This window comes from Osmerus mordax, chromosome 18, assembly GCF_038355195.1.
Source record: "Osmerus mordax isolate fOsmMor3 chromosome 18, fOsmMor3.pri, whole genome shotgun sequence".
NCBI classification, from domain to species: domain Eukaryota; kingdom Metazoa; phylum Chordata; class Actinopteri; order Osmeriformes; family Osmeridae; genus Osmerus; species Osmerus mordax.
Genome location: NC_090067.1, coordinates 2,052,032 through 2,078,381, shown reverse-complemented (window position 1 = coordinate 2,078,381; position 26,350 = coordinate 2,052,032). Strand labels below are relative to the sequence as shown.

The window sequence follows — 26,350 nt, the reverse complement described above, 5'->3', positions numbered from 1 at the left end:
CAGCATCTCCTCACACACCTCACTGATTAACTTCATGGCCACCCTGAGCAAGACGGCTGGGATGCCCGTCATCTGCTCCAGGGCTGCGATGGTGACGCTGGTCTGCTCCTCGGGGACAGGGTCGCACCAGGACGGAGGGACAGGAGGAGGCTGCTGTTTTAGGGGGGGGGGGAATCTTAAGAGTTTAAGTTTATTTGCCATCTGGGACAAGTACAAGTACAGCTATGTTGAAATGATTGGTCCTGCTCATCTCAACGTTTCCTTGTGGTCTGTCCTCGTCAAATACGTCTTCATTCTTTATGAGCTGAACATTCTTAGCAAATATGCAATATGAAATATGCAAACCACAAGTTCAAAATAGTGACAAATGTTGCTAGTGAAACTGTATCATCTTACGTACAATGTGCCAAGTCCAAGTGACAGGATTCCCCAAGTCTGCTTGTAAGGATACTTTAACTCCCCCCCCCCCCCCCCCCCCCCAAAACAGGTCATTTTATGACTGAAGTATTAGGTTGTGATGATTCGAACATGATGAAGGGTCGTGATGCATGTACACGTGTTATTGAAAACAGGCTGTTTGGTTTCTGACCTGGAGAGCAGCTGCCTCTGGCTTCTGCACACCCTGAAGGGGCCCCTGCCGTGTCCCTTCCGGCACTGCTCCCACCGGCCCCCCATCGCTGTGTCCACAGGACCCCATGAGAGAAGGGAAGACGTGCGTGTGTGTGGTGTGGGTCTGTGTACATGTTGAATTGTGTCTGTGTTTCTGTTTGTGCCAGAAGTCGTTTACCTGGAAGTCTTCTTAGACACGGTGTTGGCTCCTGTTTTCTTCTGCGCATCACAAGGAAGCCAAACAAATATCAAGTTAAAATCAGCTACTATATTTATTGTCTGTTTTGTTTGGATTTAAATATTTGTTATTGTGGTTCCTGTAAAAACATCTTGTATTTATGGGCTATGAATAATACTGAAGGTGTGTTATTGATAGTTTTGTCTTCAGTAGTTTATCATTAGCGTCAAATATGTTTACTATTCTCAGCTAGGTTTTTAATCCTACCTTTCTTCCTCTTTTTGACATGGCTGCTATTCTGCCTGTTTTGGGAATGTGAGTGTTCTCCCAGTCTTTCACATCAGAGGCCTTGACAACACATCGGTGTGTCACAATGCATGGGGGGAAGAACATTCCAAAGCATGTGTTACTTTGTTTTCAAAGAATACTGAGTCATCATCATCAATCATCCCCATAGATATATATAATATATTATATATATATATATATCTATAATCATCCCCATCAACATAGAAAGTACTGTACTACAATAAACTCACATATGACCTCTGACAGGAATGGAAAAATAGTCAGTTGAAACAAATACGTTCTCTTTTCACCTTTATTTTTTTTTTTTTTTGTAGCCTTACTAGGGGCAACAGAGCAACTCAAAGACCAAACGACAAGTACACAGAAAAAAAACAGAAAGTTGATAATTATCAGTCAAGTACGAACAGAAAGACGTAATTCACCTGCTCATTCCTACACTCGTACCGTCATTGAGAGAGGACAGTGCATATATTTTTTACAGCTGACATGAGTGGTGTCACAACACGTAGATAAGTACAAAATCTAAAGAACAGCGTGGAAATAGCAAAAAAAACAAAACTAAAACATTATAATCTAGAATCTGTACAATATACAGTAAGATACTGATAACTGTCCTCTATACATTTGAAAAAAGGTCTGCTTTAATCTTGGATTTGGACAAGGCACTGTGATATTCTTAAACTAGCAAGTAGGAGTGTGTTCTGTGACAGTTCGGTAAGAGTATGTGTGTGAAAATTGAGTGTGTGGACGTTTGAGAGTGTGTGTGTGAGCCTGTTTGTGTGCAGACGTTTGAGAGTGTGGGTGTGCGTGTGGACGTTTGAGAGTGTATGTGAGTGCGTGTGTGTGTGGATGTTTGAGAGTGTGTGTGGTGTGTCCGTGTGTTCACAAAGAGTGCCTCCCTCCTCCTCAGTCTCCTGCCCCCCCCCTCCTCACCCCCTAGCGGGGGGGTTGAACGCTGTGGGCCTGAACTTCATCTCAGTGAAGGGAATGGAGAAGTCGTTTCCTTTCCAGGCCGTCCAGATGACTCCCTATCACACACACATACACACACACAGTCATGGAGTTACAACAGAAACTTTCTGTATGACTGTATTGACCTGCGGTTATTAAGGTTAGGCCTGCGTAACAAATGGTGATCTAATGGGTGGTATTCAAACCCTTTCCATATTTACCCCTAGATCCAAGATTTTGTTGTTGTCTATTCAGTCATACAGCTACACACTGTGGTACTCTGGTAGGGTTAAGTAGTGGTTGACGAGAAAATAGGTTGCCTTGACAACTCCTAAACTCAGTTAGACTTAAATAGTGTATCGGCTGATGCTAATATTTCACTTCAACCAATCCCCTGGCGTGTGTATAAACCACAGAATACTATTTGAAGCCAGCCGGTGTTTACCTGGTGGTTCTCAATGACCCCGTAGAGGCCGTTGAGGTTGGCCTCGTGACAGTTCTTGTACCACCAGCCCCCCCTGTAGGACATGGCACACACTGTGATGGACCAGCGGTTGGGGTTGTAGTCTTTGGTGGAGAAAGGCTGGTCGCTGTGGTAACTCATAGAGTCTCCTGTTAAGGGAAAGATGGGATGGAGGTAGTTGGAATGTGGGGAGGGAAAGGGGGAAGGAAGATCGGTGGGAAGGTGGAAGGGAGAGTGCGAGAGAGACGATGGAGAGGGAGGGAGGGAAGATAGGAATGAGGGACAGTGGGAACGGAGGTGGGAAGAGGTGAGAATGAGAAAGAAAACTATCAGATCCATTCAAGTGTACTGGGAGGCAAATCAAATGCACCCCAGTTGCTCTGAAACACTTTCACAGTCGCTGAGCTACATGACGGGGACACGGATGCGTCTCACCTGCCGTGCCGGAGTAGCCCGACACCCTAAGCACGTACTTCCTCTTCTCCACAGAGAAGGAGGAGTATTTGGCGTAGACAGCCTCAGTCCCCGCCCTCAGGTCCACGCGCAGCGTCATCGGGGCCATGCTGGTCAGGATGTACAGGTTCTCGTTACCTGGGCAACGACAGACGGATCACCAAGAAAGCTTTAAGTGTTTAAATGAAATGCTGGATGTTCCACTAAAGGAAAAGTGGACAAATACTACTTGGAATGGACCAAATCCTAATTCATATTTGAGTATATGAGTATATATTTGAGCACATATGAGTACTATGAAGTGACTGCCTGTGTTTGGGTCGAGCCCTCCTTGATTTGACACAATGTTGTGATGGATGACTGGCGGCAGAGTCTCACCCAGCCAGAACTCGTTGTTTAGCTCTCCAAAGCCGGCACTGTAAGTCTTCCTGTCTCTGAAGAAGTCTGTACTGCCGTCCCTCCTCCTCTGGAAGACCTAAGATTCACACAGACACACACACATTGATATATTCCTTGTACATTTCCTCTTTCCTGCCTGTGTTACACTCAATTGTCGATTCCTTCCTTCCTCTTACCCTCTCTTGATCCCCCCTTCATCCTCTTTACCTTTTCCACTGCTTCCTTATTCCCCTCCCTCCTCCTTCTGGTACTACTCTCTCCCCCTCCTTCTCCCCCTCCTCCTCCTCTTTCCCATCCTCCTCCTGCTCCTCCTCGTATCGTCCACCCCCTCGTCCTCTTTGTCCTCCTCCTCTCCTTTTTTCTCCTCCCCTTCCCCCTCTCCGTACCGTCCATCCTCCCCCGTCTGTCTCCATGTCACAGTAGACCTGCAGAGATGGGCCCTCCTTGCCCTTGGGGAAGATGTCCACCTCCCCAGAGTCCAGGATGCCGTTCAGCAGCTCCTGGGAGCAGTCGCTGGGGAAGGGGAATCGTAGAGTACCTGGTGTGGGGGGGGGGGGGGGGGGGGGTGGAGGATGGAGAGAGAAATCGTTCTGGTTCTTTCTAGTAAATAAGCCCATTGTGTTGATTTGAATTTGAGAGGGAGAGAAAGGGGACAAGAGACAAGAAAGATTTACATTTAGCAGACGCTCTTATCCACTTACAGTAAGTACAGGGACATTCTCTCCGAGGCAAGTAGGGTGAAGTGCCTTGCCCAAGGACACAACGTCATTTGGCACAGCCGGGAATCGAACTGGCAACCTTCAGATTACTAGCCTGACTCCCTCACCGCTCAGCCACCTGACGCCCCCGATTTGAAGTCAACTTAAATAGTTGTGTGTGTAGTGTATAGATTTCATGTTTTGATTATTGGTTGACGGGCATCACATGTAGTATTTAGTTTATAGATTGGGTGTCAATTAGCAATTATTAATGCATTAATTAATTATCAATTAACATTGGGGTATAATCAATCTTTGAGTGAATGATGGGCTTGGGGTCACATGATATAGTGATACTGAAGTCTGGAGGAGTGACACTTCCTCCTGAGGGAGGAAGTGTAGTACCAATAGGGAGACAGGGTGAAAGGGCATTTAAATTAAGCTCAATCAGAGCTCTGAGAAGGTCCCCTCAAACAGGAGCCAGAATGGAGGAATTTTACTTCCCCCAGAGGGGCAGGAGCCAATAGGAGGACAGGATAAAAGGTCCACATTATTGAGCCGAATCGGGGCTGTCAGTAAGACAGCTACTACCCCAGTGACACACAGGTAACTGTAGCAACGTATGAAATACCCAATCTTCAGGCCTCGGTACAAAAAGAATTGCCCTGCTCCAAATAATAAAATGTCCCAGAGCTATGGTTTGGATCTGGTTCCAGGCCTGGTGATTCCCCCTCATGGCCCTTGTCTGAAGAGCTTGCCTGTGGTGAACTCAGTGGAGATGGTGGAGGTGTAGCGACCGCCCCTCTCCCCTTGAAGCTTCACAGTGTACTTGGACGTGGGCCTCAGCCTGGTCAGCTTGTACTCCGTCACTGTGGGGTCGAGGGTGATTTCCTGTCCAGACAGGAAATTCAGGGAGTCATTTGTGTGTTCTTTTTCTTTTGCCGTTTAGTTTTTCTCCTATGGGGTGTGTATTTTTCTCAGCATCCCCGCCCTCGTTGGCACCTCTCACCTTCATCTCCTGGCCCTCTGTAAAGTAGGTGAGTTTGTAGCTTCCCACCGGGGTGGAGGAGGCCTTCCAGGACACCAGGGCCGAGCGAGGGGTCACCTGACTGGCCTTCAGGTCCCGCGGGCCCTCCCTGTCTCCTCCAGAGCCTGAAAGAAGAAACAGGAGAGGAGCCAGGGGAGAAAATCACCATGAGCACACCAGGACACGTATCTGCTCTGTAGCTCATAGTTAGTGTATGGGAACAATATTTACACTAATGTTGTTGTGAGGTCGAGTTTTAGTGTGTCCACACTTCAGTGTAGGGTACTCAGTGTGTTTGTGTTCATCTACGTGCCCGTCCACGTGCGTGTGTGTGTGTGTGTGTGTGTGCTGACCGCTGGAGGTGGTGAAGGTGGTGGAGGCCTCGGAGCTGCTGACGTCCCCCAGCTGGCTGGTGATGGTGACGGTGTAGGACGTGGAGCCCTGCAGGCCCTGGAGCTGCTGCTCTGCTGCGTTACCCGACACCTTCACTGTCAGCCCGGGACCTGGAGGGGAGGGGGTGAGGGAGAGAGGGAGGGAAGGGGGGGAGGAAGGAGAGAGCAGGTGGGGGGGGGGGGGGGTAGGAGAGAGGGAAGAAGATGGGTGAGGAGGGAGAGTGCAGGGGATAAGGAGAGGAGGGAGACAGAGGGAGGGGATGGGGGGGGGTGGGGTGAGAGAGTGAGTGAGTGAATGGAAAGGTGAGGACGTGAGTGGGCACATGAATCGATGATGAACGGACGAACGAAAGTTGCAACATTTGTGATTAACTAAAACCAAAAAGCTACAACACCGTGGCGACAGCTTCTAAACTATTTGGCCTCACCGCCGTCCCAAAGCCTGCTGTCGTAATGTATCCAGAGGCTTTTACCTTTCCCTGTGCCATAAATGATGACATAGCGGTCAACCGTTGCCAAGGCAGGTCGCCATAGCAACAAGGCCTTGGTGTCCGTCACGTTTATCGCCCTCAGATCCGTTGGTGGGTCTGGGACTGACACAGGGGAAAGTGGAGGATTGGGAAAAGAGAGAGAGAGGGAAAGAAGGAGGGAGGGAAGGAAAGAAAGACAATCAGTCAACCCAGAGTGAAATCACACCCCTTCGATTAGTCAAGAAGTCTGGCAACACATTTAGGAATCTTCATTCAAGCTAAAAAGTGTTTTGAAACACTGCAGTTGACTCAAGAGCAGAGATCCCTTTGAGAGAATATAAAAATGCTTTCCCAGATCCTGCACCTGCTATAGCCATCAAGAGAATACAAGACTTATGAACCGCTGAAACACGCACAAGAAAGTTAGAAACAAAGAGAAAAAAAGGCACAAATACTACCCAGTTCTAATGTACTTTACAGTGTTTGAATGCTCAAATGCAAACTAAACCAAACCCCCAAAAAACATTACATTTAAACTCTTGAAATTTAGCACCTAGGCCTCATACATAAACCTACTGACAGCTGACCCTAGTTTGTGTCAAGTAATCAAACCTTTGAATTCTGGAGAAAAATGAGAAAAGAACACTTACGTGTGGTGACAAAGTCATTGATGGGGTCGCTCTCGTCCAATCCGAGGACGGATATGACGCTGACCTCGTAAGTGGAGCCTGGGGAGAGCTTCGCCAGCCCCAGGGTGGAATCCTCCGAGCCCACCGCCACGGATACCGGCTCGCCTGGGGAAAAACAAAATGGCATCCTCAACATTATAGACTGCACCAGGGACATAGGTTTCATTAGACATGTCTCACACACTGAAAACAGCAAATCTTCCCCCCCCCCCCCCCTCCCCCATACACACACACCTTTCATCAAGAAAATGGTATTCAACTGACACATTCTCAGTTATAAAAAACAGCTGTCCACTCACATTTGATAACAAACCACCCCTGGACTCACAGATGGCATTTAGCATTTTATAATGGCATTGTGCGATTCCGAGTGAACAGGGAGCTCAACCATTCTGTACATGCATACCATCCACCTGTGGGCGTCTACAACAGTAGGGTTTAGTGGGTATCTGGGTGTCTTTAGTGGTTGTCTGTAAGCAACGGAAATCTTGATTTTGCCGAATGAGAGTAATGACACACTGATGTTCAAGACCTCCAGCATCTGCGTGCGCTGGCTTCCAGGAGAACGTTCCGTTCTTCTGCTTCTGGAGAAGCCTATAAAAACAACCTAGACGTTCAACAAACATCCGCGATGGCGCTCACCGTCCTGCGTGTGGGTGTAGGTGACCTTGAAGCCACTGACGGAGCTCTTGGGTCTGGTCCAGGACACTGTCACCGAGTTCTCCGTCACCTCGCTGAAGACCAGGTCAGATGGAGGCTCGGGACCTGGAGGGACCCGCGGAGGAGAGGAGAGAGTGAGGGCGGGAGGGGAGGGAGACGGATACAAAGGAAGGAAGGAAGGAAGGAAGGAAGGAAGGAAGGAAGGAAGGAAGGAAGGAAGGAAGGAAGGACGGAAGGAAAAATAGATGGATGGATGGATAAAAAAGTACTGAAGACATATAAAGAAAGAGAGATACTAATTTTGAGAAACAGGGAAGACAGAGACCTGGAAGGAAGAGACAAGTTACTGAAGTAGAAAGAAGACCAGAAGCATTCATGTATATGACAGTTTACAGGCCTACACAGGAATCTGCTGTGAGGTATGTGCAATCCATAAGTATGTACTCAATATCCATACTTATTTAACCATACTTAGTTACTAGTAGGGCTGGGAATGTGTGTGTATATATGTACAGTCCAAACATATATACAGTATACACTGAGCTGCATATACACAGGGTTGAGACAGACACAGCTGTCAACTGTTAAGGGATGGTGTTGGATCCTGAAAAGCAGCAGGGTGGAGATGAAGTTAGCGAGACATTTAGCTGCTCAGCGAATTCCTAAAATCAAGGAGGGGACAGGAAATAGAGGTAGTAAAATCAAGCAACATAATTCAAGCAAGGAAACGTCTCGATGGTGTTGAAAGAGGAACGTATGTTTGACACAATAATAATTTCACACACAAATAAAGCTGAAGCAAGGTGGAAGATAATTAATATATTAAAGAAATTGGAAATGTTTGTTGACAGATTTTCAACCTTGAGTGAAAAAAGTCTTGAATCCTCTGAAAACACAAAAAACTACTAATTAAATATTAAGTGTAATGTTAACAGTAACTCCTTTTATGATCCAGAAAAAAATCTAATGTGGAAAACAAACTCATAGGATTAAAATCTGCACATTTCGCATAATGAGATCAGGAGTAGAACAAGTAAAACCGTAGGGACCAACCATGGTCTTACCCTGGGTTTTTGGGGTGAGCGATGAAGTGTAGTCAATGAAGATGGCTGACTGAAAGCTAACCCTGGATGAAAAAGGATCAGACCAGCTATGAATTGCGTTTTTAGTGGGAATGACTGTGATTCTCAGGCTGCTTCATGAATATTTAGATGACCACCATTAATATTCATGATTATGACATCATGTGCCCCACACCTGGATGTGTTGGCGTTACCATATTTGGTCATGTGTTAAAACACAGGCAGACAAGAGCTGAAGTATGTAAATATAATATGACAGTAAAGTAGCAGTGTCTTCCCCTTTTCATATCTGAAGGAGTAAATCTGTCAGTTGAAATCATGGGCCGCTATAACCAATTTGCCTGTGAAGCTGCCTGCATTTCAACCATGATTCCAAAATGGATGCCTCACATTGCAGTTCAACCAACAATGGGGTTCAATGGGTTAACAGGAAATACAGCAGTTTAGTACAGAAAATGTTACAGTTGACTCAACTCGATATCATTAACAAAGACAAAAGACAGGGAATGTCCAACCAAAAGAAACGGTTTATGATGTAATAAGCAGGTGATGGCACAGCTAGAAACCCAATGACTGTAATACAAGAAGTTACAGTTTCAAGAGTGTGGCGGCTCTTGAAGTGGCACACCAAGCAGCTGGGAGAGTTAGCTACATTTCACTGTCCTGTAGCAGGATGTAATGTTTACTTGACAACTGGGTCTTTCTCAGACCCAGAAGAGAGTTCTGGTCTGAAGAGTTAAAAGATCTTTGTTAGATCTTGAATAACATTCAAAAAGCAATTCAAGATGGAAGACAGTGACTCTTCCCATTGTTGTAGGCTGTTAGCTGTGCTGGCTTGTGTAGCCATTAGTGGTGCTAACTATCACGCAGTACCTGTGCTGATGACCAGTCTATGTATTTTGGAGCGTATGCCAGGTCCCCTCCCGACCAACCAAAGGGAGAAGCTGGTCTGGGAAGGAAGATTCTGGAACTGGAAGGAGCGGGCAGACCCAGGAAGGACCTTGGAGAATTCTTTCGCGCTTCCCGCGTCGCCAAGTTTAGCTGCGCCTCTGCTGTTGCCCCTCTGAGTTTGGAAGACATCCCTTTTTCCTTCCTTTCCTTCTTTATCTCTGCCCTCTAGAACGTTGCTTTCCAGATTTTCCTTTCGATTTTTGCTTTCTCCCCCAATTTTATCTTCCTCCTCTTTTTCTTCACTCTCTTCCTTGCTAACCCCCTCAGACCCACCCTCCTCCTCCTCCTTTACCCCCTCGGTCTCCTCCCGGCCCTCCGGTTCTCCACCCTGCTCTCTCTGAGTCACGACAAAGTTTTTGTACGTCCCCTCGGGAGCTCCCCAGACCAGTGTAAACCCCTGTGAGGTCACGTCCTGTACACCCACGGAGTCCAGAGACTTCCCTGTGTCCTCAGCTGTGGTGGTGATGTCAGACCCCAACGCTTTCCTCATGTCCTCACCACCTCTCTCTGAGTCCAAGTCATCAAGATTCTTGATCACTTTTCCCCTCTCCTTTCCCCCATGACCCGGTTTGGAATCCAGGCCCCATTCGCTCTGGCTGTTGTTGTTTCTTATTTGGGTGTGACCCTGTGATAGATCACTGACTGGGGTCTGCTTGCCCTTAAAGGGAGTGTGGGGTTGAAAGGCAGTGTCTGTCTCTGTTTCTGTGCTCCTTTCATAGTCCACGCCCTCCTCTTTTGATTGGCTGGTTTGGATACCGACAACCGTGCCTTTGACTCCATTGGATGGTCTATGTGGGAAAGGTCGGCGTTGGGGACCTCTGTGTGGATGCTGAGGATGTCTGAGATTTGGACGAGTCCTGTTTTGAAAGAAGCCAATATTTGGCTGTGTTCTGTTCTGAGACTGTTCCATACTTGGATGTGTTCTGTCCTGTTCCATGTTTGGGTGTTTTGTATCTTCTGCAACATTTGGAGGTGTCTTGTTTTTAAGTGATCCAATATTTAGATGTGCACCACCCCGAATTGGTCCTGTATTGAGATGTGTCCTGTTCTGAAATGCGCCCATATTTGGCCGCCGCGGTCTTTGTAATGGACCCATATTTAAACGTGTCCTGTTCTGTGGCTGTCCCATATTTGGGTGCTGGCGGCGAGGGTAGGTTCCCTTAGGATTTGGGCGTCTAAAAAAAAGGGGTGTGCCACCTCCTCCCTGTGGTCTCGACTGAGTTCCTCCAGCTTCAGGCGATGCCTGGGCAGTACTCCTGTCTTCCACTTTACCTTGACCAAGCTCTCCCACCCCGCCCTCATCGCTCTCTGCCTCCCTGCTAGCCCCGACGTCTGTCACGTCAACCAAATGCGATCTCTCTGAGGTAGAAGAAGATGATGACGAAGATTCAGATGACGACATTGGCTCCCTTTCCTTCTCGGCATCAGGAGGGAGGTTTGTCGGATGTGACGGAGTCGAGGAGAGCGTGGTTCGATGGGAAAGTTGGTCTGTGGTTGGTTGACTTACAGGGGTTCCTGTCATTGATTTCTCTTGTTTTGCCTGAGCTGAAGAGGAAGAGGATTGTGAGTGGGAAGAAGAATCTGTTAAAGGAGAAGATGGGATTGGATAAAAGCTTGGGATCATATGTGTAGGACAGTCTGAGGAGTGTTGTGAAGAATCTTCCTCTGATTTTGTCAGTATGTCAATCAAGTTGCGCTCCAGAATTTCGGTCTGTTTTACATCTCCTGTCAGAGATAGCGTGGTGATGCCGACTTTTGGCACTTTCTCTGATTCTGGTTCACCATTCACTGCGCTACTCCCTCCTGTATCTCCCTGTTGCTGCTCTCCAACCCTAATATGTGTCACTTTAAGCTTTTTGAAACATTTTTTGCCATTGGGGTGTGCAGTGGAATTATTTCCCCTCAGCTCTGTCCTATTAGGTGCCTTCTTCGTACTCTCTCCTGATGGATCGTTGAAGTCTGGAGCGACTGCCTCCTCCTTAGAACTGGAGCTCACATCAAGCTTTTCTGAATGGAGTCCATGAGGGACGACCTTCTCAAGATGGCCTCTGTCAGGATGTGGCCCAGTCCTTCTTCCAGGGCCGTCTTCCTCTTCAAAGCTTGTCTCCTCCGGGTTAGGATTCTTCACTGTCAAGGCCAGCGTCCTGTCCCCTACCTGTGGATGTTCTGGCTGAGAGTCTCTGGTTCCCAGGGTCTTCCTCTCCTTCAGGCCCGTCTGCAGAGGCCTGTTCATGGGCCTTCTGAGAGGACCCAGCCTCTGTCCAGGCCCCACACGGGTGCCATTTTGTTGTAAAGAACCCACAGTGTTGGGTTTTCTGGCTGGTGTCCATTTCATGCCTGGTTTAGATACAACCCTATCTTTGGTGTTGGCCAGTGGCCTGGTACGGGCAGTCACGGATGTGCCCTCTCCGGATCTGAGCTGAACCGTTCCTCCAACCCTCTCAGAAATGAGGTCACTTGCGTTACCCTGCCTCTCCTGTGCCCCCAGCCAGGGAGTGATGGCAGCGGAGATGGTCGTCTCGTGGTGGGTTTTCACTTCCGGGTCCCCTCCCTCGCCGACTTCCTGCTGGGGGATTACCTGCGTGGTCACAGTTTCCATGGTAACCCTGGATATTGTCTTTGTGGGCTTCCCTAAAAGTGTGGAGCGAGTGTTTTTGAATCAAAAGATACAGTAGAATGTTTTTGTTGTTGTATATCTTTTTTTGCATCCAACTACAAACGGAAAATCGTTAGATCCAAATAAGAAGACACAAAATATGTTTTGTTAATCAAAGTGTTTTGATCAAATCTATGTCTTTGCATTAAATCTACTGCTTGTGGTGACATTAGTGCAATAAACAGAGCAGCTGCATGGTATGTTGACACCTGTGGGAAAAAGTGAAAAGATGAGTAAAGTTGGTCATCATCTGAAATATTGAATCTTATGAGTTAAAAGTTCGCTACCGTTGGCAAAGAAGAAATGAAACATTGGATTAATTACTTTATATAAGGTGATCAGCTTTGCTTCTGGTGGATTATTCTGCTTATATATCATGTATTTCCATTTTAACAATTTTCTGTAAATGGTTTATTATTCCAGTGGAATGGATCTGATTCATTGATTGAAGAAGGTGTCTAGACTCGTTAAGCCTAGTTGGATCACACTTCCCAGAAGCAGAGCTGGCCCTGAATGAATGTTCACATTGGCAGGGACTCTCTCTCTCTCTCTTTCTCTCTCTCTCTCTCTCTCTCTCTCTCTCTCTCTCTCTCTCTCTCTCTCTCTCTCTCTCTCTCTCTCTCTCTCTCTCTCTCTCTCTCTCTCTCTCTCTCTCTCTCTCTCTCTCTCTCTCTCTCTCTCTCTCTCTCTCTCTCTCTCTCTCTTCTGTTCATTCTCTCTCCCTATCTGACTCTCTTTCTTTTTCGTTTCTCTCGTTCTGTTTCCCACCCTCTGAATTGTTCTGACTTCATATTATATTCTTCCTAAAATGTTTATAAAAGTACACAAATGACTGTTTTTCACCTACAGCCTCTATTGATGCAGTATAACTCACCTGGCGTTGCTTGGACGGTAGCTGGCTTGCTCTTGCTCCTCCCCCTCTCTGCCACGAGAGTGATGTCATAGAGGACACCTGGCACCAAACCGTCAATCTGGGCAGAGTCTCTCTCGGGAGGCAGGGTCAGTTCCTGACTGCCCTTGGCTGACCCGGCTGCTTCATTGGGTGCTACACTCAAGCGGTACCTGTCAATCTCTCCCTGTGGCTGCTCCCATTGGACGACCACAGATGTGGTGGTTGTCTTGACAACATGGAGGTTTTTAGGACCAGAGATGACTGAGGGTGGGAGAAGGGACCAAGACAAAATATATAGTGAAATGAATATATCCCATAACAGAATAAATTAATCAGACATATTACATGAAATAAAAATAAATAATAAACGATTACACACAAGTGTTCTATGTGTAGATTACGGGCCCCCTAAACAACGCATGAATATAAACTGTAATCAAATTTTGTTCCGAACTCACGTGTTTGGAACTCGGCGGAGCTCTCGCCTCCTCTCTTCCCTCCCACCTCTCCCTGGACGGTGACGGTGTACTCCTGGCCTGCCGCCAGCCCGCTCTGGGGGAATGTGCTCTGCTTCCCGTCCACCTGAGCTGTAACTTGCTGGTCACTCTCTTTCTGTTTGGAGAGCACAGGTCCGGACCGGACTTGGTGTTAAAAAGGGTTGAGGAGGACGTTTAGGAAGGGCCTACACCTATGCCTATGTTCTGTGAAACGGTAAACTGAGGTAAACGGACACAACAAACAAATTTGAAGTGGGCCTTGAGAGAAGTCCTAGTTTTAAATGTTGACAGATCAGGTCGGTTCAGGATCCGGATGTTTTATCCTTTCAATTAAGAAGCAGCAATTAGACGTGATACAGACTCTGTCATTTCTATGTTGACCAGCAGGGGGAGGAACTGAACTAAACTACATATACATTTTGTCATTTTTACATTTAGTCAAACTAAACAACAGAGTACTTCAGTAGCCGCATCACAGGCTCCAGCCTCAGTCACTCATAAATCCTACAAGGCTTCATTAGGAAGACCACTTTCCAGATTCTGTCATTCCACTCAATTTGGTTGTGAGAAACCAGATGTAATACAGCGTTTGTTAAAACCAAAAACAATATAAAGTTGTCATTATTCAATTTATGTATTGGAAAGCTCTGCATATTTCCAGAGTATGCTTCCGGAAGGGTTTGCTCATTAACTCCAAATTGGGGCTGCTCTCCAACAAATCCTCCTTTTTGTAATATTTTATGCTGTGGAATCAAATGAGGGCCACCCTGGTTGCCAGGTTAGTCCAACGTTGCCAGGTCGGTCCAGCAATATATCAAATGTAAGCATCAAAGGCCATGTGAAAACAGTGCCAGTGTGTCATTTCCTGCTTCTAGACTGGCTCAGGAGTTTTCTCACATCTGTGTTTTCTCTCTCTCTCTGTTATCGTTTATCTTTCCAAAAGATCTTGGTGGTCAGTGTGTTGTTTACAGGTTAACCGTCAACATTGTTTGTCAGTAAACAATAGAAGATGTGTGTGTGCTTCCCCCCTTCCCTCCTCCTGTGTGTGTCCCTACAGCCGGCCAGTGATGTCATGGCCCTGGCAGCGGCCATGTTTTTGACAGTGTTTACATCTGGCCCTAGCAACAAGCATCGCACATCTGCATCCCCCCATCCCCCGATCCCCCGCTATCCCTCCCTCCCAACTCGTAACTCTCTCTTTCCCCTCTCTCTACCTTCTGTCTATCTCACTCCACTCCTTTTTTCTCTCTCTCTCTTTTAGTAGTCTCTTCCCTGCCTTTGTCTTCCACATTCCTCTTTCCTCTCACATGCTCTTCCACCCATCTCTCTAATTGTATCTCTTTGTTCTTCCCCTCCATCTTCTCCTCTCACACCTCACTCCCCTGTCCTCATCGTGTCTTCATCTCCGGTCAGCTGTTCTGTTTGGTCCCTGAGCATCCATCTTCCTCCTCGTCCTCCTCACACCCTCTAATAGGATCCTCCGGGAGGACAAACTTGGGCTTTTATTGTCTCTCTTTCTTCCCTGACTCTGTTTCTCCAGTTGTTGTTTTGCTGGGAGGTCTTTAGAAGATGTGGTGGAGCCAATACTTGGAGACCAAACTGATTTCCTCTCTGGCATCTGTCCGCATCGTACATTTCCTCTTTCACTCTCCTTGTCTCGTCTTGTCTTGTTTCTCTCTCTCTCTCTCTAATTACTCTCTCTAGTCAATCTCTCTCTCTCTTTGTCATACACGAGTGAAACTTTTCATTTAGTTACGCATCAGTAACATCAGAATGAAATTAACAGTAAAGCAGAGTTTTGCCAGCAGAACTTAATTATGGAGTCCCACCATATGAAAACAGCTCCACCCTTCAGTCGCAGGGCCAGCATGTATTCAACCAGGCACAGCAGCACAGATGGAATCTCCTTATCTGACTAGATATGATTCTGTCATTTCAGCCATACATTTAACATGGGGTCTGACCTGAAGCATGCATTCATAATTTTGTATTAATGAATGAATAATTGTAATTGTAAAAAAACTATAACTAAAATGAATGTTAATATAAATAAATGTATGTATAACTATTATATATAAATGTAAATGTGTGAATCAGTCACACAGGACTGGACTCTCACAAATACCTGGACACTTTTACACAAATCTAATGTATGGATAATGCCCTGTTCACTGTAATGTACCAATAGAATGTCACTCTCCAAAACTGTGTACAGACTATGTATTGTAATACATCATCATGTATCATACATGATGAGACTTCGGCCAAAGTACAGTATTGCAACTCAATAACAATTCACCTCGGCAAGTGGTACCAAAATGAACGTTGTCTCTGCCATTCCTAGTAGGCCTTTCATTTTGAATGAATAACTGACAATGGAATGCAAATTATGTTTGTTTCACAAGGGAAATGTACAAGAGAAGGCACATTCAGTCTAAATAGAAGAACTAGCAAAGAGTCATATAGTGTGGCCCATTGAGTTTATGCTGCAGGGTTTTTAGGCATCGTAGAGAATGAGGTTACACAATGGGTAATTGTGTCTAAGCGATTGAGAAAAACTGTAGTTCAGTGTCAACCATATTAGCAATAATATGTAGTAAATAAACTAAATGTAACGCTCCTTAGCATCGTCCTGCAAGTTTACAGACTGAGGTGTTTTGTGAAAATAGTACTGCAATAGCCACAAGAGATACTTCTATCTATAATTCCTCTGTGTGTCTGTGTGTCACTGAATCAACTAACCAACGTCTTAATCATCGGCTGCATCACAGGCACTGCACTAGTGTTCTCAACGAGAGACACCAGGGGTAGTTTCTGGCTCATCATCTGTTTCTATTGGTCCTGAACCTGAGTAAACTGCTATTGTAGATGTTGTTTTTAGGATATTAAGAGTAATATACTGTTGAAACAAACGCCACTATCCTGTCTCTGACCAGGAACCTTAATTAGTATCAGGCCTTCGTTCCAGCCAACCTAACTCTCTGTGTACAATTGTTCTAAGTGCAAATCTGTGAAAAAAACAACTGAGAATACAAAAGCAGCTTTCAGTGTAATGACTAGCACATGACTCTGCGCCTGGACGCTCACTGGAAACCGTTTGAATCATATGGGACACTATCTTCGAGACGATCTGGGATGGAATCTGATCTCTTTTAGACATTGATTATGTAACACCAAAGACGGCAGGACAACGTCATGAAACACACCCACGCGCCAAGGTGCTGCGCTACGTAAAGGACACCCTAATGTGGGTTTGTAGGTGTGTGCATGTGTGTGAGTGGGGCAGCCCTATCTTTGGTTTACAGGCTCCGTAACCCAGCTGTGCCGCCCCGCTCCACACCAGTGATGATCTTCAGGTGCGTGACGGCGGCGCGAGCATTGCAGGGCACGCGCCGCACTCCCCTCGGTCTTCAAACAGAGCCCGTATTTACTGAGTTGACAGTTCGTTAACGCCAAACGCACTTAAAACAGCGGCCGGGGGAGAGAGGAATTCCTCTGCTGTTTCTCTTGGCTGGAGCCCCCTCGTCTAGCTAGGACGTTTATAGAAACCTCTATTCCTGTCATGTTCTCCAACGGTCCACGGAGGAGCCCCGCTCGCTTGGCAGAACGTATTTTGTCATTTCTCGCCGTTTGGAAACTCCCTCTGTATAAGGCTGGGTTAAATTAATGGCTGGGCTGAGAGAAGCATGGCGATGGTGTGAGTTAAGAAGCCAAGGGAGCTATTCGTCTGCCTGACACCTGTGTGTGTGTGCGTGTGTGTGTGCGTGTGTGTGTGTGTGTGCGTGTGTGTCTGTGAAAGCATATCATATCTCCATCACATATATTTAGGTGTGTGTGTAAGCAACTATAAATTACAGCATGTGTGTGTGAGTGTGTATGAGTGTGTATGTGAACATACATGCATGTATTAGAGCATCTATGTATTGGGTGCACTTGTGTGTCTGTGTGTGTGACTATGTGTTGCGTGTGCTAGTGTGCGCGTGTCTCTGTGTTTATGTGGGAGCATCTCTATATTATGTGGGCTTGTGTCCATTTGTGCATGTGTGTTTTTGTGTGTGTGTGTGTAAGCTTACAACAAATCCATCACAGGTGTGTGAGTGTCTCTGTATTTATGTGTGCTCCGGTGCGAGAACAGCTCGGGCCTGCCAGGAAGTGATGCGTTTGGAACAGCAGCTTTATCAGCGTAGTGCTCCGCCCCCCAGCTGGGCCGTCAACCAGCGCTCAGGAAGGATCTGGAAGGACTGACAGAACTTATGCTCTTTGGCTCCGACAGAGACCACTGAGGTTAGAGAGCTGCATTGGCTTGTCTCTCTCTCTCTTTCTCATCTCTCTGAGGAGTGAGACCTGCTTTGCTTGTCTTTCTCTCTTTTTCTCTCTTTCTGTCTCCTTTTCTCTATTTATCTCTCCTTCGCTCTCACTCTCTTTTTCTCCATCACTCACTTTCACATACATGTGAGCTACATCCTCCTCAGTACATAAACACAACGTTCAATGCTCATTGGCAAATCATCCAATCAGAGAGGTCCATGTGGAAGGTAAGCTGTGCTTCCAGTTTAGATAACCCGGTGGAGAGGAGAGAGAAAAGAAAAAAGGGGAGAGAGAGAGAACATGAGAGAAAAAGAGAGGATGAGAGAAATAACTGTTTGCGTGACACTTAGACTAAGCAAGGGTATTCAGAAAGACAGCACATCTAACCCACACACACCAAACTCCCTAGCCAGAAAGGCTTATGTGTTTTTCTAGGACCAGTTAGTCGTTTCTGACTAAATTCGGCCATTGTTGAATTCCTATGGGGTTCCAAAGAAACATTTTAGAACAATATTTAGATGGGCCTGTCATGGAAATAACACTCAAGGTCCGGGATGACTACGCAACATGACCTCTGCGTCTGAAATGTGGGCCCTAAAACAGTTCTTCTGGGAACCAAGACTCAGGCCTTGAGAACAAACTCCTGTTTGTCTTGGTGACTGTCCATCTCTCTCAACGACTGCACCTGCTGTGTCAACAGTTGTAAAGTGGTCGAGATGGTTTTCAAGTCTCATCTCTGCTTCAGAATCGGTTTGGAAACCTGAGACCCTGACCCTTTGTTGAATAGAAAACATGTCCACATTGTGAATGTGGACATGCACACTAGTGTCAGCCCCAGCATGGGTGTTCATGCTTTGTCACCCAGTGTGTGTGTGTGTGTGTGTGTGGTCCTATGTGTGTGTGTGCGTGGTGGTGTATGTGTGTTTGTGCATGGTTGTGTGCAGGTCTGGACTGGGACTGAAAAACGGCCCGGGACTTTAAAACACAGACCGGCCCACGACCGTGTATTATTATGATATATATATATTTTTTGCATTATGCCATGGCTGTTTGACCGGCCGTTCGGGAAATCTCCCGACTCTCTCGACGGCCAGTCCGACCCTGGTTGTGTGTGCCTGGTTGTGTGTGTACGTGCGTTTGTGCATGGTTGTGTGTGTGTGCGTGGTGGTGTATGTGCGTGTGTGGTTGTGTGGGTGTTTGTATGTGTGTGTGTGTGTTACCTTGCTGGTGAAGGTGATGTGGTAGGTGTCGTACTGCACAGCAGGGGGGGTCCAGAACAAGGTGACGGAGTCCTCCGTGATATCCTTGGTGCTGAGCTCAGACACACCTGTCATGGCTACACACACACACACACGCGCACACACATCCTCGCACACACGCACACACGCGTGCACACACACAGATACACACAAGTGCACACACATGCACAGAATGCAGACACAAGGTAAGGTCAAGTTGTTGGAAACCACCTGATACATGGCTATAACGGTGACTAATACAGTAAGTGACTATTACTGTACAGAAAGCTACTGTTTCAGTTAGTGACATTACAGGAATGTGATGCATTTAATAGCATTAGCTTGACTGGTGTCCAATCCACACTATGGTTTATATTACCGTTGGTCTCAGAAGAAATGATGTTTTATGGCGTGACTCACCGGTACTGCAGTCTGCTCCGGTGAAGCCGGCCTCACACTCGCTGCAGTCAGGCCCGGTGAACCCACGCCGACACACACACTTCCCCCGCACGCACCGGCCCTTGTTGTTGCAGTTACCGGGACAGGAGCTCTGGGAACAGTCGGGTCCGGTGAAGCCGATGTCACACACACACTTGCCGTTAACACACTTGCCTTTGTTGTTGCAGTTACCGGGACAGGCATTCTGGGAGCAGTCAGGTCCGGTAAATCCGGTGGCACACACACATTTTCCGTCCACACACTGCCCCCGGTCGCTGCAGTCACCGGGACAGGATTTTGTCAAACAGTCAGGACCGGTAAAACCGGTGTCACACACACACTTGCCGTTAACACACTTGCCCTTGTTGTTGCAGTTACCGGGACAGGCCTTGGTTGAGCAGTCAGGTCCGGTGAAACCGGTGTCACACACACACTTGCCGTTAACACACTTGCCCTTGTTGTTGCAGTTACCGGGACAGGCCTTGGTTGAGCAGTCAGGTCCGGTGAAACCGGTGTCACACACACACTTGCCGTTAACACACTTGCCCTTGTTGTTGCAGTTACCGGGACAGGCCTTGGTTGAGCAGTCAGGTCCGGTGAAACCGGTGTCACACACACACTTTCCGTTAACACACTTGCCCTTGTTGTTGCAGTTACCGGGACAGGCGCTCTCGGAGCAGTCTGGTCCGGTAAAACCGGTGTCACACACACACTTGCCGTTAACACATCGACCCTTGTTGTTGCAGTTACCGGGACAGGCGCTCTGGGAGCAGTCGGGACCGGTAAAACCGGGATCACACACACACTTGCCGTTAACACATCGACCCTTGTTGTTGCAGTTACCGGGACAGGCGCTCTGGGAGCAGTCGGGACCGGTAAAACCGGGATCACACACACACTGTCCGTTCACACACTTGCCCTTGTCGTGGCAGTTTCCAGGGCAGTCAGACATGCTGCAGTCAGGCCCGCTGAAGCCAGGGAAGCACACACACTTCCCGTCCTCACACCTGCCCTGGTCACTGCACTCGTTAGGACACTCTGGGCGTGTGCAGTGAGAACCTGGAGAGAGGGGGGAGGGGGAGAGGAGAGATTGGAGACAGAGAGGTGGAAAGGTTAGAGTGAGAAGAAGGGGTGGAGAGAGGGATAAAGAAAGGGGAGAGAAGGGAAAGAGGGGAGACAGAGACAGAGAGAAAGAGAGAGGGGGGAAAGAGAGTGGAGATAGAAATGGAAAACATGGGAGAATGAGCGGGAAGGGGGACACGAGAGAGACAATGAAGGGAGAGAGAGAGGTGAGAGAGATGGAGAAGGGAGAGAGAGAGGTGAGAGAGATGGAGAAGGGAGAGAACGGGAGAGAGAGGTGACAGATACAGAGAAGGGATGGAGAGAAAGGGAGAAAGATTCTTCGACACAAATAAAGTCATATCTCCCCAGCAGGGCCTTTTCCTCATCTTAACTGAACCATGTTCTACGTGGGACGTTCTCATCTTTACTGCATAATGTTCGAGTCCACTAGGGATACAGAACAGACAGGATGAACCCTCCCCCTGGTTCTGAATGTCCCCTGTCCTGATTCTGAATGTCCCCTGTCCTGATTCTGAATGTCCCCTGTGCTTGTAGAGGGCTGCAGGGCTGGGAGAGGCTCTGAGCTCATCCAGGCCAGAGACTAGTTGGACAGTACTCACCCCGTTAGAGGAGTGTGCGCTAACGTCGCTTTGCTAACCATCAGTTAGATCATAGTTGGAGCGCGGCTGAAGGCTAATAGCGAATGGATGTGAACAGGATTGAGCTCAGCTTTTGGGCTAATGGCAGTTTTTACAGCAGTGTGTAAGACCTGGTTAAAGCGAGGGCGGATCCTGAGTGTGTGTTGTGTTTGCATGTGTGCACAATTTGCGTGAGGATTGCGTGTGTTTGCATATGCATGTATGTGCCTATGTGTGTGTGTGTGTGTGTGTGTGTATGTGACCCAGTTAATATGCTTGAGTCATAGAAGGATGACCCAACAAAGATGCATTAGTTTGATTCAGACATGGCCATAGAATGATGTAACTCGTACAAAGTGGACTATTTGGTCTGACAACAGTCCTATAGACTGCGGAAGGATAGTATGATGAGGGCAGACAAGAAAATTTTGTCCCAAAGCATTAGTCCCCCCTCTCTTGTACAACCCAACATTTGCAGTACCTGTGGTCTCGTGTGAGGTGATGTTAGGTCCAGAGATAACTGTGGATTATCTCCACTACCTGTGCTGGACTGGGAGGTGTGTATTACTGTATGTGTATGGTGTTCAGTACCTGTGCTGGACTGGGAGGTGTGTATTACTGTATGTGTATGGTGTTCAGTACCTGTGCTGGACTGGGAGGTGTGTATTACTGTATGTGTATGGTGTTCAGTACCTGTGCTGGACTGGGAGGTGCAGCATCCCCCCTCCGGTCCTCCACACTTCTCCCTCAGCTCCGACACCTCTCTCTCCAGCCTCTCGATGCGAGCCTTCAGGGCCTCGAAGTCCGCCTCGCACCCGCACGACCCCGAGCCGGACCCCGAGCTGGGCATCAGCCGGATCCGGTGGGTAAGGATCAGAGGCGACCCGGGTTCCAAGTCTAGCTCCTTGACTCCTCCTGATTGGCTTGAGTCGGAGGAGTCCCCCATTTGGACACACCCTTCAGAGATTTGCACTTTGATTGGCTGGCTGGCATCCCTGGGTGACCTTTGAACCCCGGTCTGCAGGGAGGAGTCAGGTGAGGTGAAGAGGGCGGGGCTTGCCAGGAGCAGGAACAGGAAGGGGCGGAGCAGAGGCATGTTTTCGACAGGAAAAGGGAAGAAGTCTTCAGGTAAAGGGAAAGGGGAGGGACTATCGTCTTTATCGGTTGAGATGTCGCAAATGGTAGTCCTCAAAGTGATTGACAGCTATGTAGGCCAATGGAGGAACCGAAGGATAGGTTTGTCTGTCAGTCAAGGTATGTTTAACACAGGTGAAGAGAATCTCTCTTCTTATTTGTCCTTATTTTCTAGGTACTCCCCCTTTGTCTTCGTCTCAGCTGTGTCCACAAGGTCTGCACCTTTACGGGAACAGCAGATAGTTAGTCACACGCACAACCTGGGTTCACATTAACACAGCAAAACCATGACTTGGGTACACAATTAGCACAAATAGCTCATTAGTTGTTTATGGGCCAGCACAGCAGGTCTGCAGAGACACGACATGGAAAGAATACGTTTGTTTCGCTCTGTATACTTGAAAACCAGCTCTGTCTAGTTTTATGTGACCCAAAGCTTCCAGGTTTCCTACCATTACACCTTCCCAGTCAGTCCACGGTACCCCAGGCTAGTCTGGAGACAAATCAAATGCTCCTCAACGACAGCCCTACAGACGTGTAAATGGATTCTTAACTTTGCATCATAAAGGTCCTCTTTCCTCAGGATAGTTAGTTAACAGATTGTTATTTACGTTGACGACCTGACCAGCGCCAGTACTAAGATCAATCCAGGATCTGAAACCCTTGCCCCAGACAGAAATATTATGCCTTTGAGCTGGGATTTGAACCCTTGAACCAAATAGAAATATAATTTCTTTAAGATAGGATTTCAACCCGTGCACTAGAGATACTGAATACGATTTCTTTGATCTGGGATTTGAACCCATGCTCTGACTGATATTTAATACATTTTAGGCACTAGCTATAACTTTGACATCAGACAATTTAGAGCACCCATTTTACTCAGTCAACCCACAAAACAGACCCTCTGTTCTCTCTCTCTTTCTCCATCTCTTTCTTTCTTTTTCTCTTTTTCTCCATTTCCCCCCCCCCCCCTCTCTTTCTGTCTCTCTATCTCTCAATCCTGTAATGTGTTCCTAACATGTGTGAACAGCATAACGTCATGCTTCCCCTCTCCCCCTAAGAGAGGAGAGAGGAAACGAAGGAACAGCGGGGGGGGGGGGGGGGTGGGGGGGTGGGAATGACAACAGGTTATTCAATTTTCGGTAGCGGCAACCTGGAAAAAGCTCGTATATCTCCTCTCTCCGAGGATTGGTCGTCCTGTCAACAAGAGGATGCTCACAGGCACTCGGAACTCTGGGATAGACTACCGCTGTCCCTCTGAGCTACGCTACATCCCCCCTCCCTCCCACCCTCCTTTCATCCCTGCCCCCCCCCCTTTCATGACCATCTCTCCTCTCCATCCCCCTTTCTCCTCTCCTCCCTCGTCCAGCTGTCCTCTCCTTCCCCATCTCTCCCTTCCTCTCCACCACAGCACATCCCTCCTCTCCTTTCCCGTCTCTCCCTTCCTCTCCATCACATCCCTCCTCTCCCTCCTCTCTTTCCCCGTCTCTCCCTTCCTCTCCATCACATCCCTCCTCTCCCTCCTCTCCTTCCCCGTCTCTCCCTTCCTCTCCACCACAGCACATCCCTCCTCTCCTTCCCCGTCTCTCCACTCCCCTCCCCTCCTCTCTCTTAATTTGCTCATCTTTCCTCTCCTCTCCATCCCCGTCTGTCCTTTCCACTCCTCTCCTCGCTCATCGCTCTTTCCTCTCCTCCTCTCACCCACCTCCTCTCTTCCCATCCCAGTCAAACTGGGATAAATCTCTTCGTTTATAGTCCTCATCGGCTCTGGAATACCACAGCAACAATACCTCCCACACCAGCTGCTCTCTTCCAGAGAGTCAGATCGGGAGAGAGGGAGGACAGGAGGCGAACGAGTGGAAGGAAGGAAGGGAAAAAACCCACAACAGAAATCACCTTCTGCACTTGTGCAAAGTGTCAGGACCGCTACTGTTCCACTGCCTCAACCTCTGCGACTGACAGCCAAGATGATTTTAACACTGTGTTTCTGGTGTGTCTCACTCCTTCATGGTTTTACTGTGTGCGTCTGGAACTGGGATAGACCAGGCAGGTCTGACATCATTCCACAATGACCTTGTAAATACCTCTCTCTGGCGGCTGGGAGCACTGTGGTTGGATCGCTCTCAGAGGAGGGTAATAGAAATGTCAAATGTGCCATAAACTGTTTCTTAATCACTCTGCATCCTTGAGCTTCATCCTCTGCGTGTCCAGTCTCACTGTGTCTCCCTCTCTCTCTCTCTCTCTCTGTAGCTCAATGTCTCTCTCTCGCTCTCCCTCTATCACTGTCTCTCTTTCTCTCCCTGGGTTTGTGTCTCACAGTTTCTCTCCGTCTCTTTCTCTCTCTCTCTCTCTTTGCATCTGTCTGTTTATCTCTCTGTCTCTCTGTCTCTCTCTCAGTCTGACTCTCTGACCTGAAATCGAATTTCCCTCACATTGACAGACATACCTGCTAGAACACACAGGCGAAAGCTTACAACAGACAAACAGTCGAATGACAGTTGATCATGATGACAGCATGTTTTCCTGTGGCAGCACCACTGACACCCTGCTAAGCCTTATTAAAGACTAGACAGACATTTACATTTAGTCATTTAGCAGACGCTCTTATCCAGAGCGACTTACAGTAAGTACAGGGACATTCCCCCGAGGCAAGTAGGGTGAAGTGTCTTGCCCAAGGACACAACGTCAGTTGGCATGACCGGGAATCGAACTGGCAACCTTCGGATTACTAGCCCGATTCCCTCACCGCTCAGCCACCTGACTCCCTCAGACACTATGAAACACACCTCAGATCCAGATATTATAAATGATATACGAGCCATAGCAAAGTTTCTGCCACAGTTGCTTCATGAACTCATTCTACCACCAATGTCAACTCCAACATGCTGTTTGAATACATTCTACCACTCCAACACACTGTGTGTATAGATGAGGATCAGTGCACAGACAGGATGCTCAATTCCTTCAATCCACTCACCTCATAATAATCAATAATACATATTGCATACATTGATCAGACTTCGTCTTGGTCAGTTTAGTGGTGCAAGTCTCGTTTCATGTTTGAGCTGAAGTATTGCCAGAATAGAGCAGAGAGGTCTTACCTGTGCAGATCTCCACCACCTCTGATCCTCTGTCTTCTGTCTGTCTGTCTGTCCAGCAGGCACTCCCTCTCTCTTGTCTTAAAACAGACCTGATTGACTGACCAACAGAAAGCGAGGGAAATCGAAAGAGGGGGGTGGGAGGGGGGGATTGGAGAGAGGAGAGAGAAAGAAGGAAAGAGGGGAGGGGAGCAGTAAAGTTTTCTCATACTTCAAGAATTTTTCCTCCCTCTCTCTCTCCCTCTCACGGTTTCTCTCACTCTCCCACTCTCTCTCTCTCTGTCTCTCTCTCTCTCTCTCTCCCCTCCTCTCTCTCTCACACACCGGTTCTCTCACTCTCCCACTGTCTTACACACCCCCTCTCTTCCATTCCACACCGTCTCACTCAACCACCTTTCCCTCTCTCTCTACCTCTGTCATTTTCTTACCCATCTTTCCCTTTCTCCCTATCTCTTTCGTTCCCTTCCTGACTTACCCACCTCCCTCCCTCCCTCTCCCCCCCTCCCTCCCCCCCCCCCCCCCCTCTCTCTCTCTCTCTCTCTCTCTCCTACTCTCTGATGTAATTCTATGTGCTTTACGGGTCCCTTTTGGGCGGAGGATTTCGATGGAAAACATCTGATATTTTAGATGTTTTGACCGACTTAGGGCTGATCTTTAATATCTTTTGAACTGGGTCTCTGTCTCTCCTGGACCCTGGTTTTATGACGCTAGTGAGATATTTCTCCTTACTCTCCCTTTGTTCTGGTCTGGCAGTTGATACAAACCGTCACTATTTCTATGCGTGTCGTATTTAGCGGTGTATTCGCCCATGTGGGGCAGTAGTGTATTTCGTCTGAGATAGTTTTGCAATAAGCAAGCATCTTCTTTGAGTTCTCTGTTCTCTTTGGTCTCATAACAATAAGACACAAATGGTTGTACACAATTTCGTTTGTGGTGTTGGTGAAATCTGATTTCAGGACCTTCAGGAGAACCTGAGGTCAGTGTTTCAAAGCCTTGACTGACAACAGTAGCTCTGGCAGATGGTAAAACCTCTGAGAACTTCCTCAAGGATCCGT

At 47.6% G+C, this 26,350-nt stretch overlaps 1 protein-coding gene across 1 annotated transcript; it reads right to left on the bottom strand.

Moving 5' to 3' along the window:
- Positions 1 to 1,370: 1,370 nt before the first annotated feature.
- Positions 1,371 to 25,365, bottom strand: LOC136962530 (tenascin). Its single transcript, XM_067256321.1, has 17 exons — positions 25,299 to 25,365; positions 21,754 to 22,416; positions 19,343 to 20,419; positions 18,905 to 19,020; positions 13,338 to 13,491; positions 12,862 to 13,140; positions 7,281 to 7,403; positions 6,600 to 6,743; positions 5,953 to 6,072; positions 5,441 to 5,590; positions 5,070 to 5,212; positions 4,819 to 4,951; positions 3,749 to 3,900; positions 3,342 to 3,438; positions 2,946 to 3,101; positions 2,493 to 2,659; positions 1,371 to 2,124 (listed from the first exon to the last, which is right to left on the bottom strand). Exons 2-17 carry the CDS (start codon positions 22,154 to 22,156, stop codon positions 2,026 to 2,028), a joined length of 3,513 nt encoding a protein of 1,170 aa, XP_067112422.1. The 5' UTR covers positions 22,157 to 22,416; positions 25,299 to 25,365; the 3' UTR covers positions 1,371 to 2,025.
- Between the last annotated feature and the right edge of the window lie 985 nt (positions 25,366 to 26,350).